The sequence below is a fragment of the Marmota flaviventris genome, chromosome 8, assembly GCF_047511675.1.
Source record: "Marmota flaviventris isolate mMarFla1 chromosome 8, mMarFla1.hap1, whole genome shotgun sequence".
NCBI lineage: Eukaryota > Metazoa > Chordata > Mammalia > Rodentia > Sciuridae > Marmota > Marmota flaviventris.
The window spans coordinates 21,021,671-21,049,415 of NC_092505.1; the positions used below are offsets into that span (position 1 = coordinate 21,021,671).

Here is a 27,745-nt window from a genome sequence, read left to right on the forward strand (position 1 = left end):
AAGATGTTAGCTCCTTAAATTAGTTGAGAATTAACTGCAATAAAAAATTGAAACACCTTAACATTTTTTTCCAAGCGTTTGAATTTTCTCATTTGATTTATTCAGAAGGAAACTACCAAGGGAGTAAAACCTAATATATCCTTTGGCACATTTAGAGGATAATTCAATTAATGATTTCATAGATCCAGTACTGTATGTTCAGTCATATGCAGAATCAGCTATGGCAATTAACTGGATTCAGTCCATGTACCATGGGAATTCAAATGGCCACATGGAATACTAAATTAGATGAATGCTTATTGCCAATTAGCCGTAACACTTGATGTGCATTTTTTTGTATTAAATTTCAACAACCACGTTTTGCATAAATCTTGGCATATTTTATGACCCTCAAGTCAAATCATATTAAGAAATGCCTGTGTATGACTTCTTAGAATATACCAGGTTTCTCTTTAATTTAATGTTTATTAGTGATATAATCATTCTGACCATAATAGATTTGTTATAAGTAAGGTGACTTATTCATCTTACTAATATTAATCTTTCTCTTTATCAAATATGTCTTTCCTCATATGACACATGAAGTACAATAACATTATGTTGTAATGGCTATTTTTTTACCTTTATATAATTTTCCATAAATAACTGTTATTATTAGGCATAATTTCACGTAGATATCCAGATTTCAGATATTAATCTCCATAAAAATTTCTAAGTTATCAAAGAAAGAATGATTGCTTTTGTAGACATATAGAAGTGTTAAAGTTCTTTTATTAATAAAAAAGTCAGTTTCCTTAGAAATGAAGTATTAAAATAGATATGCATTTATTCAAATGAAATTATAAATTTGCTTATTAATATATGACCAGAAATGTTTATATATATAATGTTTATTATATAAATGAAGTTTTTAAAACAAGTAAAATAAGCAGTCATAAAATTAAATGTTGGTCAGGGTAAGAAAAAATGCATATAACTCCTGTTTTAGCATTAATAAATGAAGAGCAATTGAGACAAAAATCAATCATTTTACTAAGTCTGAAAAAAATCACAGAAATAAAATAAAATATAAAGTTTTATAAAAGTCTTTTTGACATTGAGCAGACCACACCGATAGCTACTCTTATAATCTTAGAAAAATTTTATCTAGACACAAAAAATCAGATTGTCTAAACAAAAAGAAATGTCTTCAAATGCCTTGTATGTAATAAATAATTTATTTATTTATTTATTGCATTGCTGAGGACTGAACCCAACCTCATGCATGTTGAGCAAACATTTTACTGCTGAGTTTGTTCCCAAGCTTTATTTATAATTAAATAAAGATTTAATTATTGCTGCATGTTAAAGCATTTTAAGATTCATGAGTGTTAAAAGCAGTCCTTGGGAGAAGTGAATTTCTCTCATCAAAACTTCATCTCCATCCCAAGGACGTAGATGGTTTATTGTGTCCATAATATTAGAACATAGAAAGGTAACACTTGATGTGCATTTTTTGTATTAAATAGTTTTTTGTATTGAAATAAATGGATTACTGTGAATATATGCTGTCCTATCAGTCACTGTATTTTCACTATACAGATTCCATATTATATTTTTCTTAGTTTCTACATCTTTAAAAACTGTGGAGATTTTACTTCTTAAAGATTTTTTTTACGCTTGCTGCTCATTTTTGTACTCTATGAGACATATGCAATTATAAGTACATTAAATTATATGTTATTGTATAATACTTTCTAAGCTGATCTAGTAAGTAGACTCTCACTCCCGATACTTGGTGCAATATTTGCTTTCAATCATTTGCATGTTTGAAAAGCACTGATGCTACTCTATTTCTAGTTATACGATAAAAAATATTAAACTGAATAATTATAATTAAAGGTTTTTAAAGGAAGATATAGAAATCCCATTTACTCCTTTAATCAATTTAAAACAACTTATTGACAATTACGTTTTTTTCTCATTCAATATGTAATGATTATTCAAGCATGTTGAATCCACTTAGAGAAAATATAAATATGCATATTTTCGCAAATCTAAATAGTGTACTAAAACTAAGCAATATTACCCTTTTGACCATATAATTAGAAAAAAAGCCCAATTTTACATTACACTTAGGAATGTAATATCCCTATATCCCTGTAATTCATGTTTTTTCTTGCAATGTTGCACTGCATATATTCCTTAAGAATATGGCTAGCACAATTTCTTAACACAAAATCATGAATATCATTTGAGATAATCTAAGAAAAACACAACACACATACAATAATTTAATACTAAATTCGGTTTCAGGTTTTATATAATCTATTAAAATTGCTGCATGTTGAATATGCTATTTATTCTTTCTTATAAAGGTTGTGCCCCGATACTTATATAAGTGTATGTTGAAGTGATGTCAATAAATTAAAATCACACCATAAAATTAGCTTCATTTATTTCAATACTGGTCCCCCTGTTCCCACTTTTATATCCCTTTCAACCTATTCTTAATACCACATCCAGGGGCATTTCTGTAAACTTTAGTTTGGGCAGTTTATTCTCTGCTCAAAACCTTTAGGTAGCTTCCCATAATTTCTAAAGAACTCCTTAAGATTATGAACCTCTATATAGTGCTGTCCATTGGAAGTGCAATTTTCTTTGATGCATGGACAACCACAGATTAGATGTCCAATGTATATTTTTCTAAGAGCTATATTAAAAATGAATAGGTCCATTTAATTGTGATAATGCATTTTAAACCAATATACTACTCTGGACAAGGTGCATCTGCATTATTCATAAATCCAAAAACATCCTGAGGAGGAAGAAGAAAGAGTGGGGGTAACAAGCAATGTGTCACATATTCTAGATGTGTCTTATTGTGTCAAAAGGCTAAATATCAGGGAAGTCAGTGAAGTCCAAAAATGTGTATGTTACAACCCAATTCTTACTATGATGGAATGTGGAAGTGAAGCATTGGGATATACTAAGATTTTCTTGAAGTCACAGGGTGGAATTGTTAAAATGGGATTAATGCTCTTGTAAAAAGAGACAATAAATTTGTGGTTGTGCATTCACCAAGGAAAGGCCATGTGAGGACATAAGGAGGAACTGCATCCCCACAAAGCACCTCACCATGCTCCCATCCTGATCTCACACTTCCAGACATGAGAACTGCAAGATGACATGTCTGTTGTTTAAATCACTCCGCCAATGACACCTCACTACAGAACCCTAACCTGAAATGCACCTTGACTGTCCTAGTGACAACTGGAATCCTTATGGCAAGGTGTTCATTCCTGAGTAAGAACAGAAAGGTAAACCAAGGTGGAGGTAAAGTTTAGTGTTTTTCTGTTAGAGTTAGAATAGGTGCCACAACACAGTGAGGAATCCAGTAGTTATAAAAAATCATGTTTCCAGTTGTTTGTTTGGTGTTCATTCATTTCTAAGGTTTAGCCTCACAAGAATTAGATGTTTTTTAAAATACTAAAAACATCTCACCACTTAATCTCTGAAATACATTTTAACAACAAGTTTTGATCTGGATTAGTATATGTCAGAGAGAAAAAATTGTAATAAAAGTAGAATAAGCAACAGAATCTGTGCACAGAAGAAAGAGAGAGAGAGAGAGAGAGAGAGAGAGAGAGAGAGAAGAAGAGGAGAGAGAGAGAGAGAGAGAGAGAGAGAGAGAGAGAGAGAGAGAGAAATTTGAAATTTGATATTTGACATTTCTCCAGGAAGCTCATGCAAGGATTGGGTTAAAAAATACTGTTGAGCAATTAAAGGCTTTTCATGTTTCTTTTAAAACGTTCTCTTTTAATCTTCTGCATGAAGAGATGTTTTACATTCTCTTTTTCTGTCCTTGAAATTACCATACTTGGTATAAAATCTAAATAGTTGCAGATAGGGGAACCAAATTTTATCTGCAAATGAGACATTCTCTTTAAAGTTTTAAACATCCTAAATATATTATGGTGTGTATAAAAGTCAGGATCATAAGACAAGATTTTAGTCATAGATATAAAATGTGTATCTGCTATGACCAAGGAATTTTTGCAATTTCTAAAAGCTTACTAAATTTTCATTTAATGTTAAATTCATGTTCCCATCTTATCTACCTTATAAGGTAGAATCACGATTATATTGAGAGACTTTAAAACTTGCATAAAGAATTATTGGACAAAGCACACATCTATTAATTCCATTGAATTCTTGTAAATATGGAAGAAACATGAATCAGTATCACAAGATTAGTTAGTATTCCCAAAACCTTAGTATATATTTGATATTGCTAAGTACCTCTTTTATATTAAAGAGACAGCACATTTACAAGTTGCTATTATGTCTAATATTAATTAAAAATCAGCTGCAGCAAACTCAATTAGAAAAAATGTAAGTGAAAAAATTCAATATTTCTTAACATGCATTGTTACCATGTTACTGTTAAATTAAATTTATCACATAAAATAATTAAGTCTAATTAATAGTTAATATGTAATGACTACCTACTCACAAAACTTAATGATATTCTAATTATAGTCAAACATACTGTGTAATTGGTGCTTATTGCATTAAACTACCTATCACATGCCTGTTATCTCTTTGTTTTCTAAATTGGAACTTTAGTTCAACTCCTGCTTCTTAGTAAGGTAACACCTTTGAAACAGTGAAAATGAACTGGCAATATGCCAAGGAATCTGCTTAAGCTGAACAACAAAAGAAGTTTGGAGCAAAAAGGCTTAATCTTTTAACACCTTAAGTTTAGTATTATTATAGTAAATGAGGCTGCTATCAAGTTATAAATGGTTTGATTCTTTCCCACTAACTCTTAGCAACATTATAGTGTAGTTGCTCAGTTCAGGTGGTAAAAATTCTTAGAATAAGAGGTTTTGTGACACTGTGCAATGTCTCTTTAATTTTTATAGTCTTTATAAATGGTTTTTGATAAGAAAAATGCATAATAAAAGTATTTTAGGCATATCTAATATGTATGTGTTTAATTACAATAATAGCTTTCCATTGTTTTTTCATGTAATGTACTAAGAAGTACATCACTATTAAACATTTCTAAATATCTTATTTAATGCAAATTAGGTTTCAATTGCCAAAAAGGAAGGTTATTAAATAGCTTCCATACATATTATGATTATTTAGTTGTAATAGAAGACTAAATTAATTAACAGATGCAAATCCTAAAATGACCAAGAGGATGAATTTATCTCTCAGTAGATTTAGAGCAGAGATTTTAGAATTCATTATCCATGGTTCATGGGGTAAAGAAAATGAATGAAAAGTATAAATTGTGAGCAAAGAGAAGACACAAAACACAAAAAAATTGAAACTTTACAACTAAAACATAATAATTTCTGAATTAAAACACTTATTCTATAGGCTCAATTGCAGAAAATAGACGATGCAGTAAAGAGTTACAGGGAAACAACAAAAATGATGTGGTGTCAAAAGCACTGGGACATGAGTCTATGAGATGTCTCTCTACCTCTGAGATAATTTTTGAAAGGTCTCATGTATAAGTAAAGTCACAGTGTGATGAAAAGATTAGAGAGAAAAAAAATTGAAGAAATAATGACCCCAAACTGTTCAAGTCTATTGACAAACATGAATCTACAGCTTGAAGAAGCTCAGCATACACTGAACAGAAACATTTAAAGAAAATCACATCTAGACACATTATAATTAAACTGGAAAATAACAAAGATAAACAAAATAGCTTGAAACAGCTAGATAAAAATGATACATGACACAGAAATGAAAAACAATACAAATTACATAGATTTCTCTTAGGGAAAAAAAAAAAAAAACTTACAAGAATGTGAAAACAAATCTAAAGAAATGTCAACCCAGAACTCTCACCAACAAAAATTTCATAAATAGAATGGTGCAGGAGTTGATCTTTCTACATGAAAAAAAAATCTAATACACTTTATTCCAAGAAAATCTGCTATAAAAGAAATAAAGATATTTTGGGGAGTTAATAGAAAATTTAGGTTTTCAAGGAAAATGGAAAAGCAAAAGGAATGATATTTAAATGAATAAATAAAAAAAAATTTCTCTCCAGTTTTTATAAATCTTCGTAACTACGTGAAACTAATGTTATTATTATTTTCAGTTAGATTGTGGATGGATGTGGATGTAATATATAATGACATTAATAATAAAAAGGTCAGTTGATAAGGGTGACTGTAAAGGGACACATGTGATAACAAGAATGCAGCACATCATAATTTGGTAAACACAAATAAAGCAAAGTGCAGCAGGACAGGTGAGTTTTACATGACTTGTTAAAAACATATAAAATACCTAACATAAATTCCCTAAGAGTTCACTTTAAAAATTCATAAATAAAGAGAAAAGTCAATGCAAAACATATAAGAGACAGGAAATAAAGAAAGCAAAACAGAAAATGTCAAACTAGAATACAGATAAATGATGGAAATTATAAATTTTAAAAAAACTAAAAGCTAAAACTTGGAACAGATCAATAATTTCGGCAAATGCCTAGCTAGATAAAGTAAAATATTTTATCAATATGTGGTGCAATATCTACTAGATATATAAATGGAAATATAATAAACAAATCCAAAAAAATGGACTCAAAATAGACTTAGAAGACCTTAATGTAAAACTTAAGTCCACAAAGTTTAAAATGCAAGCATATGCAGAAGTCTCCCAGACCTTTTACTAGGTAATGGTTTCTTAAAAAGAATATAAGCTGTATGACCTTAAAAGTCCAAATTTATGTATTTGATAAACTGGAATTAGTGAAAACTTAAAACTTTACCTTTTCAAATTCTACATTAAGATGCCACAAAAGTTAGGCATTGTGGGAGGCCAACCTTACCGGTGACTGAGTTACACTCCCCAGCTGGGTGATGAGGAGCTCAGTCACAGAAATGGGTGTGTCTTGCTACAGCCCCATGGGTGAAGCTATGCTCACCTGTTCCTTTGTAATATAACCCCTTGCCCTGTTTAGGATAGAATCTTCCATGGAAGTGCCTTGTGTGTGTCCCCTCCTCTTACTGTGCCCTTGGGTGTGGCCTACCCAGGTGTCAGTCAACCTGCTGACAGTGGACATCATGAAGATAGACTCAGCCCCCTGAAACCTGACCCCTTGCCTCATTTAAAGGCTTCTCCTCAATAAAAGGGGTCAGCGCATGCTCTCTCTCTCTCTTTCTGCGGACACTTAAGGTCAGAGGAGCCGTCACAGCAACCCCAAAGAGAAAGGTATTTGTGTCTCTTGTGTAGTTATTTTGTGCAGCCCAGTTAGCCCAGTTCAACCGGAGTAACCCCTGAGCCTTTTAGTCGCGGGAACAGAAACCCGGCAAGGCATGGTGGTGGCTTGGGAGGCTGGGGCAGGAGGATCACAAGTTCAATGTCAGCTTCAGCAATTTAGCTAGGCCTTAAGCAACTCAGTGAGACCCTATCTCTAAATAAAATATTTAAAAAGGACTGGGATGTTGCTCAGTGGTTAAGAACCCCTGGGTTCAATCCCTGGTATTAAAAAAAAAAAAAAGCCAAAGAAAATTGCAAGTGGGCATGACTGCACATGTCTGTAATCCTAGCTGCTTGGGAGGCTGAGACAGGAGAATTTCTCAAGCTCAAGGCCAGTTGAACAGTTAAGCAAGACCCTGTCTCAAAACAAACAAATAAACAAACAAAAACCCCAAAAGAAACAACAAAACAAGACAAAACAACAATACTGCAAAACCCAAAAGGCTGCAGAGATAGTATTTCCACTAGGTATAAAATAAATAAATAAATAAATAAAAAGAATAGAAAAAAATGTTTAAAATATTCATTTTCATAAAGCAGAAATTATATGCACACATGATTCTCAAAAATATTCACAATGATATTTTGCATAATATCCAAATCTGAAAACAAAAAAATGGCCACCAACATACCAGAAAACTTCTATGATCTGTGTATAATAGAATAAAAGAAAGAAACATAATAAATTATTGATATACATATATATGTGTCAATGAATATTAAATGAAAGAGCTCAGCAAAGATAAATAATGAAATGGGAGAAAATATTATAAAATAATACGCTTGCCAAAGAATTAATATTCAAAACACACAAGGAACTGAATTCAATAGCAAGAAAAAGCATTATGTAATTTTAAAATGGTCAAAGGACTTGAACATACCTTTCTCAAAAGAAGATACTTAACTGGACAATACATGAAAAAATACACAGCTTCACTAATTAGAAAAATGCAAGCTAAATCCATATTAAGGTATCATCTCCTACCTGTTAGAATAGTTTATATTAAGGAGATGACAGATAAGTATTGAAGAGGATGCAGAGAAAAGGAAACAAGCTTTTATAGTATGCTGTAAGTTGAAAAGTAAATTAGTGTTGCCTCTATGGAAAACTGCATGGAGGTTCCTCAAAGGAAAACAACAACAACAACAACAACAACAAACACCATATGATCCAGTAATCCTTGTGGGTGCATTACTAAGTGGAAATAAAATTAGCACCCTCTAGAGAATCTGTACACCCATGTTCACTGTAGCATTATTCACAATAGTCAAGATATGCAATAAATATTAATGCCCATCCAGGATACAAGCATAAAGAAAATGTGGTATGTACACCCAATGACATACTTTTCAATTGTAACATGGATGAATCTGGAGGGCATTACAGTAAGTGAAACAAGTCAGGCACAGAGAGAAAAATATTGTATGAGCTCACTTATTCATGGGATTTAATAAACTTTATAGAGTTCAATGATAGTTACCAAAGCCTGGAGGGGTGAAAAGGAAGGAGAAGGGAAGCTGCTGAACACAGGATGCAAAGTTTCAAATAGTTAGGAGATATAGGTTTGGAAGTCTATTGCATAGCCAGATGACTATCATCAATAATAATGTATTGCATATTTAAAATAACTAAGAGGGCAAATTTTAAATGTCTCACCATAAAATCAATTGGTAATATATATTAATATACAAATATGTTAGTCATTTTAATTTAATTGTTGAATACTGTATAAATACATCAAAACATCATATTGTATCCCATAAATATATATAATTATAATTTGCCAATAAAAATAATATAAATAATACAGTTTTCAAAACCACCTTATTTATATACCATGAATACAGAAAAATGTTTGCAATATGCCCCTAATGAATGTAAAAGAAACATTTTAAAATATGAAATAAAAATAATAGTACATTATTATTTGCATATGAATTATAAAATATTCAAGGAAACTATATAATTTTATTTTGAACTTTAGGATAAACACTTATCTCAAAATACTTAAGCTGAAAATAATTAATATTTAAGCCTATAAAGGAGAAATGAATTTGTGATCAAAAGAAAATTGTGCTTTGTTAGAAATCAGTCCTTGAAAAATAGATATCCTAAAATATATATAGATAAACTAGATATCTTAAGTATTTTTATATTAAATTATTCATTTTATTAAAAGATTGCAATAGCAAAGAATTCACATTATAATATAACATCACTTTTATCATTATTTTCTACATAGTTAAAATCGGTGACAACTAAAAATAACATATCATTATATATTAGAATTTCACATTATCTTCAAGTTTTTCTCTACCTACCCCTTTCAAATATGAATATGTGTTAAGTTTGATTTAATCTTGTTAGTCCTGGTGTTCCAATAAAGGAGGAGCTGTTTTATTCTTCTGTGTGTCTGCTTTCACTCATCACAGAACCTGAATCTTAGGTAGATACAATTGGCTTTTAATTTTTTTTTTCATGAGGTTTTAGAATAGAGAAATTACATATCATAGTTTAGGTTTTTATTTATGTCATACAGACACCTATGCAGTCATTCATGGATGAAAATGCAGAAGTCCTAAGGTATCTTTTATGAATGTGGCTATGCTTGAGGAAAAGCACTTTTTAATGGTTTGAGTATAAAGATGCCACAAAAATAAACCTTTTATTCCATAAAGAAAGAATCTGAGATCCCAAGAATGCAAGTTATACTGCTGAATAGCACCAACCTTAGAACGAGCATATTAGTTAATCTTAACAGTCTACTGTCATGAGCCATTCTGCCTTACCCTGTCTTGGAAATATCAACTATGTACATTTTTCAAAAGCTCCCCTTTTGTAAGTACTTGCAACAGGGATTTAATAATAGTCTTACAATATGTTAAATAACTTTTAATTTATTTTTAAAAGACAAAATAAGTCCTAAATATTGTTTTCTTAGTGAGAGTTAGTTGCCTAGCCCTTGTTTGAATAGTTGGAAGAAGCCAGTAGTATTCAAAGAGCTTGTCTTAAAAATTGTTGGGCACCTTCAAATGTTAATCATATATTAAAACCTTAGGTTTATGTTTATTTATATAAATATTAAACAAAGAAAAATTGTAAAGAAAATTTTGTTCTAAATAAACATATTTCGAATTACAAAATATAAACAGGTGGAATTTTGAGGAATATTTTCATTTTTCCCATTGCTGACCTGAGGAAGGAATGTACAATAATGATGATGAAAAAATATCTGCACATAATATGAGGGGAGAAAAAGCATGTGAAGTAATTTAATATTATAACTTCCTCCTTTGTACATTCTCCACAATATCAGGGCTATTTGTTTATCTGTTCGGTTTTTAAGACATGTGATGACAATAAAATGACTTTCTTGGAAGTCACCTAATATTAGCAACGTGAATAAATATATAAAATAACATACTTAACTTATGTCAATTCTTGAAAAAGTGTTTTCTTTCTAAAGGGATTCTCAATAGAAAATGTGTCTTTTTTTCACAGTTACTGTTGCTTTCTATCAATATTAATATACCAGAAATATGCCCATAGAAATGTTTTGTCAACAAGAGTTATCTCAAACATTTCTACTAACATAGCTATGTTCCTTCAAGCATCAGAGAGTTTCTAACACTGATGGTTCATAAATATTTATTGAGAATGATGCTAAATTTCTTCCTTTTTAAATAACATATATAGCATCTTACTTTAAAATTCTATTCAATGACTTAAAGTGAACTGTGAAAGCCCAGCTTGCATTAGCCTTCTTGCTTCCCAATCTCATAGTCATGAACACCTTTTTTTTTTTTTTCAAATTTACTTTAAAAACTGGCCTAGTAATAGTCCTATTTTCAAGACAGGCAACAAACACAATTTGGATAAAATAGAAGTACTGATATATTTCACTGTATTTATGATAGTGTTTCATATCTTAAGAAGATGCAAAATAATTTAACAAAAGAATAAGAAATGAAAAGAGTCTTTGTATATGTGAGGCACAGAATCATGATATATTTTTTAAAAGCACACGTAAAAGTCTAAGGAGTCATTGAACATTATTGATAAGTGATATGATTTAGCTAACGCTCAGTTTGGGGTTAAATGTTATAAAAAAGAAAGTCATCATTCCAGGTTGGGCCATTAAATATGCAGCACTATGAAATGTCCCATTACCTCCACTAGATGTCTCTAATAACTGACTGAATGGCTACATTCCTTCTAAATGTGATTCATTAAACACTGAAACAGGAATTGCACATGTATTTTGATTTTCTTATAAAAATATTTTTCAAGGTAGATGAAGTTGCTTAAATAAACATACAAATTGAAAGTAACTTACATTCAATATCAAGGTACATGCTCTTTTGATGTCCTCCAATTCTACTTGCTGCTTCACAGTCGTACCTCCCTGAATCTGACAGCTTTACATCTTTAATATGCAGTGATGAGCTTCCATGTTGCCCTTTGACTTCAATGCGGCCGTCTGGGCTCTGTTTACATTGATTCAGGAAAAAGAAAGATTTTATGCTTGTTTTTTAAAAAAATGATCATACTCATGATGCTTATTAAATATGCATATAAATGAAAATAACCTCACATTGGCATTTTAAAAAATTTCAAAAGTACTGTTTCTGCATTTTTTTACTTATTGTTCTTTAGCTTATCCACTTCACTTGCTGCCTTTCTTACAGGGACACTGACATGTAGTAACCATTTGGATATCTATTTTATCAATCACTCATATTTAGTATGTTTTTGCTTTTTTAAAAGTTTTCATGTTCTTCTTGGAAGGATTTTGTTGGTTTCCAATTATATTCACTGCGAATACAAATGCTGTCTAAAAACTACCAATGAAAATCGTATTTCTGCTATATTTTGGTTAGGTATTTTGTCTTATTCATTTTTGAATGAGTAAAATAGCATCACACATAAGCAAAATTTACACCATATTCATCACAGATAAATTATTAAACACACAGTAATCACTACTTAAGTTGTTCTTAGGAAGTCACTAGAAACAATATGGAAATGATTAATCATTTATTTCAGGGATATTGATTCAAATCAAGGAATTGCTTACAAGTGAATATTGTATAGATTATATTTCCAATGGGAATTCTTGTTGCAATTTAACTAGCATACTACATAAAATATTTTTTTCAATCACATAAATACCTTCATAACACTCACACATAAACAAAGCTAGTATATTGATTGAATTTTACTTCAAATAGAAAATATAGCAAACTTTTAACAATTTATAATTCATTAGAAAAAATAATTTACTGTTTTTAATAGATTATTTTCAGTATTTGAGGTTTCAGTTCCTCAATGAATTATTATGTACTATACATGTATGTTAAAAATGTCTATCTTACAAAAACGATCAATTTTATATGTGACCAAAATTCACATAAATTTTAGTACATGTGTGAAAATTGATTCATAAAAACTTTGTTTATGATTATCATCAAATTATTTTTTATTCATATCAAAGACTATTTCAAAGATGTTTCTTAATCATAATATTGATTTAAGGGCACAGTACAATTACTTTCTTGTCATAACTTTATTTATTAATGTAGTTATTAGATAATCTTAAATCTAATTTAAATTGACAATTTAATAATTAAATTATCCACTCACTCATATTTTGTTTACTATCAGAAAGGTGGTGTTCAAAACCAAGCAACTTAGAATAGGATTGCTATGCCCAAAATACGTTCACCAAAATCTAAATATTGTTAAAATAAAAAGTAAAGTGAGATATTCTAATTTTTAAGATGTTCAGCTGCCAAATTGATTTAATTAATTGAGAGAAAAGGACAAAAAATGAAAAATTGACAGAAGTTTAAAATAAGAATGAGTAAACCCAAAAGCCAAATCACCAATTTCTTCCTAAGGTGACTAGAGGATTTTCATAATCTCATGCCCTTGAGCCAGGCTTCTCTTTTTAAGCACTGACTCTGCTGGCTCTCACAACATCCACTTGCCCAGTGTGCTCCCAGTTTCACTTCTCTGACAACCTCTTGGTCTCTAAAGATTCCTCTCACCATAGAGGAATCTTGGATTCCTGCCTGGATATTATTCTCTTTTCAGTGCACACACTCCAGTTAGGCCCTCTCTTGCCTGCCCACAGCTAAACTGATGCCCTCTGATGAATCTTTCTCCTGTCAGAATCCGTCTTTCCTTTGAGATGTGGAGTCAGATATCTTAATTCCAGAGCATGACCCTTTGAGACCTACCTTAAATCACAATGTGCAGGTCTAAAATCATCATTCTCCACCACCAGCACAATCTGTTCTTTTTTTCAATGAATGATAGTAATTATTTTCCAAGACCCATGATACTATGTGCTCACTCTTGGATCAGTTTCTAAAATTTAATTTACTTATTTTCCAATTGCTAAAAAATGTGAGTCTGTCAACTTTCTCAATGTTATCCTTTTCTATTTTCAGAAACAATATTTTCTTCAACCTATCTGCTGTCCACCTCACCTGTTCACAGTCTCTGGTTGCACTCCTTTGAGTATAAAGACAGGGGTCTCTGGATTTTAGAGAGAACAATTATACCTTTAGGTTGATCCTGACCCAGAAGGACTCCCATACTCTGTGAAAGCCACTGAAATGATATTGCCTATATTTCTTTGACACAAAGTCATTACAGCTGAAGACAGTATTTTTTGTGTAGCTGTGAATAATTTTAAAAAGCAACTAATCTTATTTTAATTCTCATGGCAACTTCATGAATATTTCTTCTTCCCCATCTCTATTGTTGTAAATATCATCACTGTACAAAAATCAGTATGATATTAGTAATAATATTGGTACTTCAAAGTTATTATCCATATATATGAAATTGTTAACAGAAATTCTGGAGAAATACAGTTTCTTTTTCTTAAATGAATCAAACAATGTGTGATTGACTGGGAAATTATTATTTTCAGAGTTAACATTGCATTCATAGAGAGATGCTATGTGCTTTTAACTCAAATACTTACACTGGAAGACCAAAGTCATTCCTTCACATATCTGACATTCTAAAGGACATCTCTCTCTTTGTGCTACAAAGAGACATTGCACATATCTGAAAGAAACTTCATTTATATCTTGGCTTTGATTCAATACCTAAAGAAGATTCATTTAATACATCTGATATTTGATTGAGACAGGTTAATGGACATTTTAGCTGTCTACCTAGTGTTTCCAGGTTCTATCACTGAATTAAGTAAGATGATTAGAAAGCAAATTGTCTGACTGCACATTATTATTCTTACCCTTCATAGAAATGCACACTCCGAAATTTGATTTGCTGTTATATTCTTTGCCTTTCTAGAAGGTCAGTTTAAAAACTTCTTATTTGAATAGTATTTCAATATTTTATAAATTAATTAAGCTTAAAGTTTACGGTCCTTTTAAGTATTACTTAATCAAATATCTTGATTTAGTTCCATCTTAAAATTCTGTTGGCAATTTTAATTGTAGCAAAATTGTAAATATACAAAGTGCCATGTTCATAGGCTTTTTCTTGAGTGATCTTACAGACTAGATACTTATTGCCAAATTTAGAATTTAATTGTACTATAGAGCACATTTTAGGCAGCCTATATTCCTCTTTTTCTACTCTATTTCTTTGAAAATATTTGGAGTCATTTATGCCTCTGGCCTTTTTAAGAGAAATCTGGATCATGTTGCTGAGAAACCTTACAATTGCATGAATATTCTGTGTGCTTGCTCTACACAAAGCAGGCGCCCCGGACATGATGTTGAGAAAAATTGAATAGTTTTTACTTTTAGTGTCATTAAAAGTCTAACAGGGAAGAAAGACATTAGTTGTGAAATATTCTACAAATCATTTGTGAAAAGTACCACGTGGGAACATTGCTATTCCTTTCTGGGGGTGACTAAAGAAAAGACGCAGTAGAGTCAGGAGTATGTTCTCTGAAAAACTGAAGTGTGATTGAATCTAAAAATGTCAAGAGGATGATAATAAGGAGAGAATTCCAAGTAGACTCTGCCAGGAAACAAATGAAAGAACAGAGATAGGCCAGCAGACACACAGGAGGAAGTAAAGGGATATGGGGTCTCATGATGTAAAACAGGTGAATAGAGACTGCATGCAGAACCCAAGACAAATGTAGACACAAAAAACTTCCATCTAATTTTGTACCTGTGAATTATATATCATGTACTTCCTTCCTAATGGCATTATATCTCTACCTATAGTCAATTAAACCCAACTTCACACACTTAAAAGAGAAAGCATAACTGCTAAATATGCAAAAAGGAAAGTAGTCTACAGTTTACCATTATTTATCCAAATTTCTCAAAATTGTGTTAGTATTTCATTGAACAATTCCTGCAGTCATCAAATAATTTTAAATGGAAAGCTTTTCTTTCCTCCTTATAAGATTCTTGTATTAGCTATTAGCATCAATTTTCTTCCTTCTGGGCTTGCTCCCAGATTCCTAATTCTCTATCTTGACTTCATGAACTGAACTTTTGTACAATTACCCTTCCTCCTAGCAGTATAAGTCAGTACAATAAAGATTAATATGTGCAATAAAAGTTCTGGTTATTTTATACCAGGTAGTAGTGCTATTTTCTTTCTCTTTCACATATAATCAAAAATTTATTCAACAAATAAGAATTTAATATAATAATTTTAATAGGTAACATGATGGATAAATGGTAACTGTTTTTCAGAATTTTAATTTTTTTCCACTTATTATTTAAATGAATCCCATAATTCTACCATGGGATTAAACTAGTAGCCTCATTTTCAGAAGAAGACATTAAGGCACAAAACATTAAATGACCTATGCAGGACGGAGAGTCTATAGCTTATAACTGATAGTAGCTACCTGCCCAGCCAGTCTGAATTTTTTATCTGAAATACATTTTCTATATTCCTAACCACTTGAGGCAAAATTGTGATGTTGAACTGCATATTGTACCACAGCTAGTGGTATACAGGCACTGGACTAGATTCTGAGGGTAGAAAATTTGATAAGAAAGGCAAGCTATTGGTAAATCAAGTAAACATGCTTAGAATAGAAAATGACAAATTATAATTAATTATGATATAGATTCAGGAAGAAGATCAAATATGGTCTACAGAAGTGAGGAACAGTTTCTTGTACGTATTTCTAAACAGAAGGACAAGTAATAATAATAATCCAGGTAATAGTATGACTACAAATTTTCAGGACCATAGAAAAAAAACAAATGTGATTTCTTGTTCAAAATGTATTAAAATTTCAAGATGAGAACAAGTAATAATAAGCATTGGGTGCTCCTGAGTGTGGACCTGTATTCAATCATACCTGTTATATGTGCATAGTAAGTAAGCCCTGGCGAGCAAATCAGGGAAAAGTAGAAAGGAAATGGGGAGTATGTAGGCCTACACTTGAGAGAAAAAAATTCAAAGAATTGAAAGGAGTTCACTCAAGCTGCCAAATTCAAAATGATAAGGAGAATGTTTAAGTTGAAGAAGTTAGATATAGAAAATAAACTATGATAAAGAATCTCAAAAGCCATGGGGAAACTAAAAACAAACAAACAAAATAACATGAAAAGAGGTACAACATCATTAGTCCTTAGGGAAATAGAGATCATAACCATTTTATACTACTTTCTTCAAACTGAAGTGACTTATGACTTTAACACAAAAACCTAATAACAAATGCTTGAGTGAATGGATGCAGAGAAGTTGGAATCTTTATACACACCATGTGGGCATGTAAAATGGTGCAGGTTTATTGAGAAAAGTCTGATAGTGTCTCAAAATGGTAAACCTTGAGTTACCAAACAAATTAGCAATTATATTCTCAAGAGAAATGAAGGTATATATCCACACAAAAACTTGTACATGAATACTCACAATAGTATTATGAATAAAACCTGACACTTAAAACAGAACCAAATGTTCGTTCACTGATTCATGGTTTTAAAATCCATATAAAGAAATATTTAGCAAAAAAAATGTTATTAAGTGTTTGCATATACTTAGATTTAAGATTATCTAATAACTACATTAATAAATAAAGTTATGACAAGAAAGTAATTGTACTGTGCCCTTAAATCAATATTATGATTAAGAAACATCTTTGATACCATCTCACTCCAGTAAGATTGGCAGCCATTATGAAGTCAAGCAACAATAAGTGCTGGCGAGGATGTGGGGAAAAGGGTACACTTGTACATTGCTGGTGGAACTGCAAACTGGTGCGGCCAATATGGAAAGCAGTATGGAGATTCCTAGGAAAGCTGGGAATGGAACCACCATTTGACCCAGCTATCGCCCTTCTCGGTCTATTCCCTGAGGACCTTAAAAGAGCATACTATAGGGATACTGCCACATCAATGATCATGGCAGCACAATTCACAATAGCTAGACTTTGGAATCAACCCAGATGCCCTTCAATAGATGAATGGATTAAAAAACTGTGGCATTTATACACAATGGAGTAGTACGCAGCACTAAAAAATGACAAAATCATGGATTTTGCAGGGCAATGGATGGCATTAGAGCAGATTATGCTAAGTGAAGCTAGCCAATCCTTAAAAAACAAATGCCAAATGTCTTCTTTGATATAAAGAGAGCAACTAAGATCAGAACAGGGAAGAAGAGCATGAGGAAAAGATTAACATTAAACAGAGACGAGTGGGGGGAGAGAAAGGGAGAGAGAAGGGAAACTATGGAAATGGAAGGAGACCCTCATTGTTACACAAAATTACATATAAGAGTTTGTGAGGGGAAAGGGGAAAAAAAAAAAAAAAACAAGGGAGAGAATTAAACAACAGCAGATGGGGTAGAGAGGGAAGATGAGAGGGAAGGGGAGGGGGGATAGTAGGGGATAGGAAAGGTAGCAGAATACAACAGTCACTAATATGTTATTATGTAAAAATGTGGATGTGTAACCGATATGATTCTGCAACTTGTATTTGGGGTAAAAAATGGGAGTTCATAACCCACTTGAATCAAATGTATGGAAGATGATATGTCATGAGCTGTGTAATGTTTTGAACAACCAATAAAAAAAAAAAAAGAAACATCTTTGAAATAGTCTTTGATATGAATAAAAAATAATTTGATGATAATCATAAACAAAGTTTTATGAATCAATTTTCACACATGTACTAAAATTTATGTGAATTTTGGTCACATATAAAATTGATCGTTTTTGTAAGATAGACATTTTTAACATACATGTATAGTATATAATAATTCATTGAGGAACTGAAACCTCAAATACTGAAAATAATCTATTAAAAACAGTAAATTACTTTTTCTAATGAATTATAAATTGTTAAAAGTTTGCTATATTTTCTATTTGAAGTAAAATTCAATCAATATACTAGCTTTGTTTATGTGTGAGTGTTATGAAGGTATTTATGTGATTGAAAAAAGATGATGGCATTAGGACATGGCAACTTTGGTAGGTCATTATTTCATGATAAAGCACTCTTTACAGTATTAATGTCTTGGTTACCAAAAATCAAGCCAGTGACTTCTAGCAAATGTGGAAAGGGACATAAGAAATCTATGCCTCATGAAAAGTGGCCTCAATCAACATCAAATCCTCCCTGTCAACCCTATGATCTTGGATTTTCTGGTATCTACAACTATGAGAAATAAATTTCCCTGTTTAAGTCACTTAATTTATGGTCCTTTGGTATGGCAGTCTAAATATACCAAGACAGTGTGGCAAGGAGATCCACTGGAAAACTTCAGTGATGGAAAAGAAAGGAAGAAAGAAATACATATAGTTTTCTGTCAAAGACCTCTAGATGGAAAATATCTTAGTAGATTCTTATATGTATAGCAAGTAATACATATATATATATATACATATATGCATACTTTAACATAATCAAGGATATTTTCATAATCTGCTTGCATTTAATCTCATATTATGAATTTGGTATTTTAAAACCAATATCTAAAATTAAATACCATGATAAGTAAAAAATAGAATAAAACATTCAAAGATTTTATTCTAAAACTTAGATTAGGTGCATTCCAACTGACAAATATCAAAATGTTGTTTTTCATGTGACCAGAATATTTTATATGACTGCTTGGATGTTCTGTCTATTTAATATATTAGTTGTGGCTACCCACTGCAAGAACAAATTGTTCAGAGTAACATACTGGCTGTGTTTCCTGAAAGCATACTGGGAAATTAGTACTTAGACTCTGATCCTGGAGATAACTACTATACTTAACTGTACCTCAATCTCTCTATATATAATTCACTAATAAGAGTACAAATGTCATATGATTGTTATGCAGATTAAATCAGTGAATATTCATAAAGAGTTCAGCATCTGTTGAGTCCTTTATAAACTGGTATAAAAATCTGATATCTAGACTTAAGCAATAAGTACATGGGTCTTATGTAACTGTCCATTCTATTTCATTTTCTAAAATTATTCTACATATATTCTACCCCCTAAACAAATAATAATTCTCCTATCCTCTACTTAATTAACAGTATATTATTGTTGCTGGACTTGTCTCCTAATCCCAGGAATAGCATGCATATTATTTTTATTCTTTATATTCCATGGGCAAAATGTGACATATTCAGTAAAAAGCAAAATCATAACCAGGGTAAAGGACTTCTTCAGGGCAGGAAAATCACTGTTATGGTTTAGATATGATGTATCTCCTAAAAGCTCATGTGTAAGACAATTTAGAGGGAAATAATTAAATTATGAGAGGTTTAACTTAATCAGTTAATTAATCCCCTAAAAGGGATTAACTTGCTGCTAACTATAGGTAAGTAGGGTGTGGTTGGAGTCAGAGATCTGTCTGCTTTCTGGTGCCATGTCTTGAACTGCTTTCCTCTGCTATATCTTTTCTGCCATGATGTTCTGCCTTACTTTGGGCCCTGAGGAATGGAGTTGGCTATCTATAGACTGAGACCTTTGAGATCACAAGCCCCTTAATGAAATTTCCCTCCTCTGATTGTTCTTGTCAGGTCTTTTGGTCACAGCAGCAAAATACTGACTAAAACAATCACTCCTAGTAAGTGATAAAGCACATCACATAATCCCATTTGTTTGCTATCATAATTACTTATTACAGTTATTAATAATGGTTGGAATACTAAATAAGTAAATTAGAAAAAGGAAAATGTGAATGTAATGTGTGTGAACACAATTTTGCCATACTTGTTGGTTTCCCTGACAAAATATTTTTAGGTTGTGTCTATCCAGGTATAATTTTAACTGAATGAGAAAGTAAATATTTGATACTGTCATTATTTAGAAAATTCAGTACATGTGAATTGGAGATATAAGTATGGTTCTGGAGTAGAAAACCAGCACTTAGAAACTCCAACTGAGTCCAGGTATCCATCTATGCAACATTTCATTGTTTTCTCCAATGTTAAGAAGTATGGAAAAATAGGATAATTTTGGGCTTCCATTTTTTTAATGTATTGTTTATAATTGAGAAGAAAGTATGAAGAAGCATCAATAAGGGATAAAGAAGTCAAGAAAATACTCAGCTCTCAAAATTACATCTCTTCTAAGGTGAAATTTAGTTTCATGTCACACAACAATGAAAATATTAGAAAAATATCTGAAGGAATTTAACAAATTGTATTCTGAAACTTTTTTTGTTCAGCATATTTTATAGCATGGCCAGATGTAGTGTGATGATTTATGCCATACATTTGAACTCAACACAAAGACACTGATATCATTTTATTAAACCATAAGTGTTTGAAATAATGTAAGAACTTCTAAAAACTGTATTGTTTCAAGGCCTTGAAGAAGCCATAAGTCCTATGCTTCAATATTATTTAACCCAAAATTTAGAAATTTTTACTATTTAACCCAATGATCAAAGTTTCTTATTGGAAAACAGAAAAATACAAAAATTCCTAGAATTAGAATGCAAAGCATTGGTAGTTATTGAAGCTTGGTGATATATACATATGGAATTTCCTTGTACTGTTCTGTGTTGTGCCTTGTTTTCAAATTGCATTTTGCATTTTACCATGGAAATTTTCAAACAGCACATAACAGATGAAATCTATTCCTGCAGCCTTTTTCCTGAATCAACTGAACATGTGCAGCATATCAGAATCCAAATTCAATTCCAGAGCTTGCTACTACAGCCCAATTACAAACCCAGAAGTTTTTGTATTGAAAAATACTGAGATTTTGTTGATATTTGTACTAACATAGTTTGAGTAATGCACAGTATTTAACTCTTGTTTCTTTTACCTACTTATAATAAAAAGTAAATGAGGCTCAGTACTAGGTATATAGTAACTATAAGGATACTCAGTGGTACATTTAGTGACCAATGTCTAAGCAGCAGCAGTCATATAATTAAAATTATAGACAAATGTTATTTAAAAATGAAACAAAAGAAACACACAATTTTTTGTTATACATATATTTCCATATATGTAAAGGAAAAGAGTACTTAAAAATTAAAACACAATCACCAGTATGTTGATCAATAATGTCATGTTAAGTGCTTACAAAATGCCTAATATGTAGAATATCTTAAATAAAAGTTAATAGAGTCACCACTACATTTGTCCTCTAGTCTGTTTTTATATAAGTCCCATCAATAATTCTATGGGAATTGCATCATTTGTTTTCTTAATGATCAATGTGAGGTTCAACACATTGTAAATTTTGTCTTATTGTTGCTGATTGTTTAAATTCAGATAATAAATCACACACCTCTTAATCCACTGTGACAAGAAAGATAATATCTAAAAAAAAATTTTTAAATTGTCACTAGTTCCAAAGCCACAGTTAATGTTGGAAAGTGTAATGCATTTGCCATCTAGGGACCACATTTTGTCACAGATATCGAAATTGTTATATTGTAAAAAAAAAATCAGTATTTGTTTCATTTCGTTAAACTGATGCCACCAAATTGAAACTACATAGCAATACATGTACAGTTCCTTTCCTTATGAATCATATTATGCTAATTAATGTGTTTAAATATCTATATAAAATAAATTATAAAACATTTTATCAGATAGATACAGATGCATTATGTGTTGGTAGTATTATAGCAATATATGTTCTGTTTTGAATACGAAGTTTACAATGGTCTCATGTACTATATTTTGGTGTCTTATAACTATATTCGGGGTGGGAAGCCAAGAAGCTGAAGATTATACCCATACAGCTATGCTTTGAAATCTCCTTAATTTGTCCTCTGGTATATATATTTATATATTTTAGGAAATATTTTCATAAGACATTGATGGAAACACAAAAATTACCAACCAACCACCAATATTAGAAAATCACAATTTCATGAAATCATATTTTGTTATACATATATTTCCATATATGTAAAGGAAAAGAGTACTTAAAAATTAAAACTATAGATAACAAATAGATGTGCTGCTTTGAGATTGTGAGTTTGGTTTCAGTTTTTTTCTTTAAAGTAAATAACTCTTCATAAAGAATTATTAAGTTAGTTTGCAAATATTTTCTCACTTTCTGTAGATTGTTATTTCAGTCACAACGTTCAACAGGAAAAGAAAAAATGACTCAGTTAAAAAAAATGGGTGTTAGGACCAAATATATAGGTTTGAAAGAAGACATACAAACCGCAAACAGATTTATGAAAAAATTCTCAACATTATGAATCACCAGGGAAATGCAAGTCAAAACCAAAAGTCATCACCTCATACTAGTAAGTATGACTATTATCAAGTTACTAAAGATAGCAACTGCTGGGGAAGATGTCTAGAAAAGGGAACATTTGCATTTTATTAGTGGAAATGTAAATTAGTACAGCCACAATGAAAAATGGAAAACAATATGGAAGCTCTTCAAAAATTAAAACCAGAAATACCCTTTGATCCAACAACCCCAAACTGGAAACACATACAAAGTAAGAGAAATCATTATGGCCGAGAGACATCTCTATTCCCATATTTACTGCATCACTCTTAAAATTAGCCAATAAATGTAAACAATTTACAAGTTCATCAACTGATTAATGGATAAATAAAATGTGTTACATACACACAAACACACAGCATTTTCACTGTGGTGAACAAAACACCTGACAAGAACAATGTAAAGGAGGAAAAGCTTATTTGGTGCTAAGGGTTTCAGAGGTCTCTGTCCATAGACCAACAACTCCATTGCTCTGGCTCAGAGGAGAGGAAGATCATGGCAGAAAGATATGGCAGAAGAAAGCAGCTCAGAACATGGCACCAGGAAGCAGGGAGAGAGCTCCACTCACCATGGAAAAAATATAAACCCTAAAAGCATGCCCGCAATAACCCAGCTCTTTCAGTCACAACCTACCTGCCTACAATTAATGCCCATTTAAGCCCTATTAACAGATCAGTCCACTTATTAGATTAAGGCTCTCATAATCCACATATTTCTCCTTTAAACTTTCGTACATTGTCTCACACATGAGCTTTTAGGGGTACCTAATATCTAAACCATAACACACACACACACACACACACACACACACACAATACTATTCAGACACAAATAGAATGAAATCTGATAATTTGTTGCTCATGTGTGGAACTGATAATCATTATGTTAAATGAAATAAACCAGTCAGCAAAAGAAAGGTACTGTATGATCTCCTTATATATTGAATTAAAAAAAAAAGTTTATTTCATGGAGGTTGGAAATATAATGGTGGTTAATAGAGGTTGAAAAAGTAGGTTAAGATAGGATCAGGAAGAGGTTGATCAATAGGTTAAAATTATAGTTAGATAGCAGATGTTCTGGTGTACTATTGACAGTTGGATGACTGCAGGTAATAATAATATACTGCATATTTCAATAATCAGATGGAAAGATTTAAAGAATTGATAAACACTTGAAGAGATAAATTTATTTATCCTGATTTAAACATAACACAATGTATATATGCATAAAAAAGTCATATGGTATCTTATAAATATGAATTTTTTTCCTTTTATGTATTATTTAATAGAAACAAATTTATAATAAAGATTACTTGAAAACAAGAAAGTTAAAACAAAATATACTAACCAAACTTCTTAAAATTGTTAAAAAAATAATTAAAAGAGAAGGAACACTTCAGATAGCATATAATAGAATTTATTAAATTAACAATGTATAGGAGAAACAGGGTTGGAAACATTAATGAGGTATGATATACATATTTTTAAACAAAAGTTAGAAGATTTATTAAGATACTTCCCCTGTTTGGAATAAATAAATCTATAATATGACCCTAAACATAGGGTAAGATAGAGAATGGACTTTGTAAAATACAATAAGAGCATATAAAATATTCTATGTTACATCCCTTTCTCTAAAATAATTTTAAAACAATTATAGACTAGAGAGTTTGTGATGAATCTTTACAGGAATTTTTATCAATCACTAGGTGATAAAATGAATTATGAACATTATCATTAAAGAAAAGTCTGATGACATGGACTCTAGAGACGCATTAAACTTACATAATCTAGAAAGTTATTGCTAGCTTTGCTACAAGACATACAATCATGAGAAATAGTCCTCATCAAGCTTCTAATTGTGTGTTGGTTTATGCAGACATAAGAAGGATTTGAGTAATTATATTACATGGCATACTGCTGAAAATTTTGTAAGAGGATATTAAAAAGTATACTACTTGGTGGTAAAAGTATGTCATGTGCTATCACAGTGCTGTCCAAAACAGCAAGTTAGAAACATTTCCTATAATTCAGGAAGATGTGAGTAAAGACATAATGAACCCCCAACAAAATCCTGCAGTTCTAGTGTCTGTTAATCTCCTGCTTTTCTCAAATTTTGTATGAGAGTTATCATTTGTCCTTAAAGGAGCTTTCAATTTATAGATAAATTATTAATTTGTAAAGCATCAGATTATATTTACTTTTTCAAATATTTATCAATGGATATATGGATATTCTATAACTTCAATGTTATCAGAGTTCAAAAAACAAACAAATAAATAAATATTATCAGATTTCATAACATTCCCGGGTGTGGTGAACATTGAAATTAAATGCAAATATATGTTTAAACATCTATGGCATTTCATGCACAGTTAAAAATATTTTCTCACTTTAGAAGTTAAATAACTGGACTGCACATTATCCTTAATTTACTTAAGAACCTATTAATCAATCTGAAGATATTCAGAACTAATAATACTGGTTAAAATCAGTTGCTTTTCATATTGATTTCAGTTTCACATTTTAAAGAATCTTGGCCACTCAAAACATAATTAGAAACTATAGTAATTACATCCAAGTTTTGAGAAAGTTTTAATTGCACTCATGACTAAATGTGTACTCAGTGTTCTGGATGAGAAAAGTATATGACATTCAAAAAATTACAACATGCATGGATTGGTGGAGGAAGTGTTAAATTTCATTTAGTTAAAATGAATTGATTTTTATGGTAGAATGTGAGTAAGCAGAGTGCCATGCAGGGTGCCAACTAATTTTGAATCACATATGAGTATATAGAAACTTTCTAGATAGAATATATTCTGTGAGTTATATTCTTTTTAAATAGTCATTATTTAATGAGATTAGAGTGCTAAAGATTAAAGGATAAGTGAGTGGATGAGAAACTGTACAATGCTCTTCTGGACATTTAAAACTTTGAGATATTTACTTATTGTCCAAACAAAGATGTTTGGTTGGACAGAGAGGACTGAAGTTCAGTGGAGAGAAGGCCCATTACCAAAATTCGTAGCTTCCAAATCAATTCAGTCAGGACACTAGACAGGAAGCCCAAGGAAGTGAGCACAGATAGAGAAATCCAAGAATGAACTCCAAACTAGGTCCTTTGGTTATTTAGAGTTTAATAAGAACGACAAAAAGTGATTTATAGGCATAAACAGTATAGTAAGAAAAAATCCAGGTGTGTGTACTCGAAACCAAATAACATGCTTCATAGAAGACATAACTGGGTCATTGCTGCTGCAGACCAGAAAAAAAGATAAGCACCAATAATTTACCATTAGGTTTAATAAAGTGAAGATCCTTGGTAAACTTGCCAGAGAGTTTCTGTGGAGTGATGAGATCAAAGTCTAATTAGAGTGCATTTAAGAAATAATTGGAAAAAAACTAAAGAGAGTAATATTCAACATTTTCAAGGGAGTTTTCTGTAAAGAGGTGTAATATCAGACTTTGGTATCTGTTTTTGGCCTCTATGTATACACACACATAAAAATACACAGGTGTACGAAGGACATGAGTATGTTTACTGAGAGAAATAAGAACATTTTTTCAATGTTGATGGGAATGAACAATGAGGTAGGTAGTACAAAAAGTATTGGGGATTAAGAGATGAATTTTTGTACTGATGATATTTATGTTATATTACAGAGGATGAAATGTAATATCTACATAAAAACACAAAGAGATCTCAATTATGGTGATATATAGGTTCAGCCACTATATGAGTACAGATGTAAAAATCTTGGTTTAGTCAAGCTTTTTACTGATTGATTTCTAGTTAATTAGTAAAAGAGGAAGTGAGTTATTAGCTGAGCCTTTGGGGAATAGATGAAGTTTGTAAATTTAAACACAGAGGAAATTATATGAAGTAGTTTCTAAAACTTTTGCTCAAAAATTGGATCAGGATTTGCATTTCCCTGATGGCTAATGTTACAGTTTAGATATGAAGTATCCCCCAAAACATCATGTATGAGGCAATGCAAGAATGTTCAGAGATTAAATGATTAGATTGTGAGAGGTGTAATCTAATCAGTGAGTTAATCCACTGATATAGATTGACTGGGTGGTAACTATAGGCTGGTGGGGTGTGGCTGGAAGAAGTAGGTCACTAGGATTATGCCTTTCTGGTTTAGGTTTTTCCCCTGTTAAATGGAGCTCTTTCTCTATCTGCTTCCTGTTTGCCATGTTCTCAGCAGTTTTCCTTCAGCATGACCCTCTGCCATAATGTTATACCTCACCTTTGGAGCTGTGAAGTAAGCTGACCATGGACTGAACTTCTGGAACCATGAGTCAAAATAAACTTTTCATCCTCTGTGTTGGTCTTATCAGTAATATTGGTCACAACAATACAAAGGTAACTTAAGCAGTTAATAGTGTTGAACATTTTACACATACTTGTTAACAATTGATAGTCTCTTTTTGATATATGCCTATTCAAACCATTTGCCCATGTTTAATTATATTACTTCTTTTGTTACTAAGTTATTTTAGTTCGTTGTGTATTCTGGCTATTAACCCTGTGCTGATAAGTAGTTAGTAATATTTTCTTCCATTCTGTATGTCATCAATTTACTCTGTTGAATGTTTCCTTTGTAGAAAGTTTTTAGTTTGATATAATCCCATTCATCTATCTTTGCTTTTATTTCCTGTGTTTTGGAGAATATCTTACCACAGTTAGTATGACCATTACAAAATAAAAAAAAATAACAAATGCTTGAAAGAATGTGGAAAAAAATACTAGTGTACACTGTTGTTAGGAACGTAAAATAGTATAGCCA

The 27,745-nt window shown here is 31.3% G+C and overlaps 1 protein-coding gene across 1 annotated transcript in view; it reads right to left on the bottom strand.

The window, feature by feature from the left end:
- The window catches only part of Ncam2 (neural cell adhesion molecule 2), a 231,657-nt gene that overhangs the window by 139,445 nt on the left and 64,467 nt on the right, over nt 1-27,745 (bottom strand). Inside the window, exon 9 of the mRNA XM_071615777.1 lies at nt 11,610-11,760. Within this exon, the coding sequence (XP_071471878.1) occupies nt 11,610-11,760 (151 nt within the window). The remainder of the gene's footprint in view (nt 1-11,609; nt 11,761-27,745) is intronic.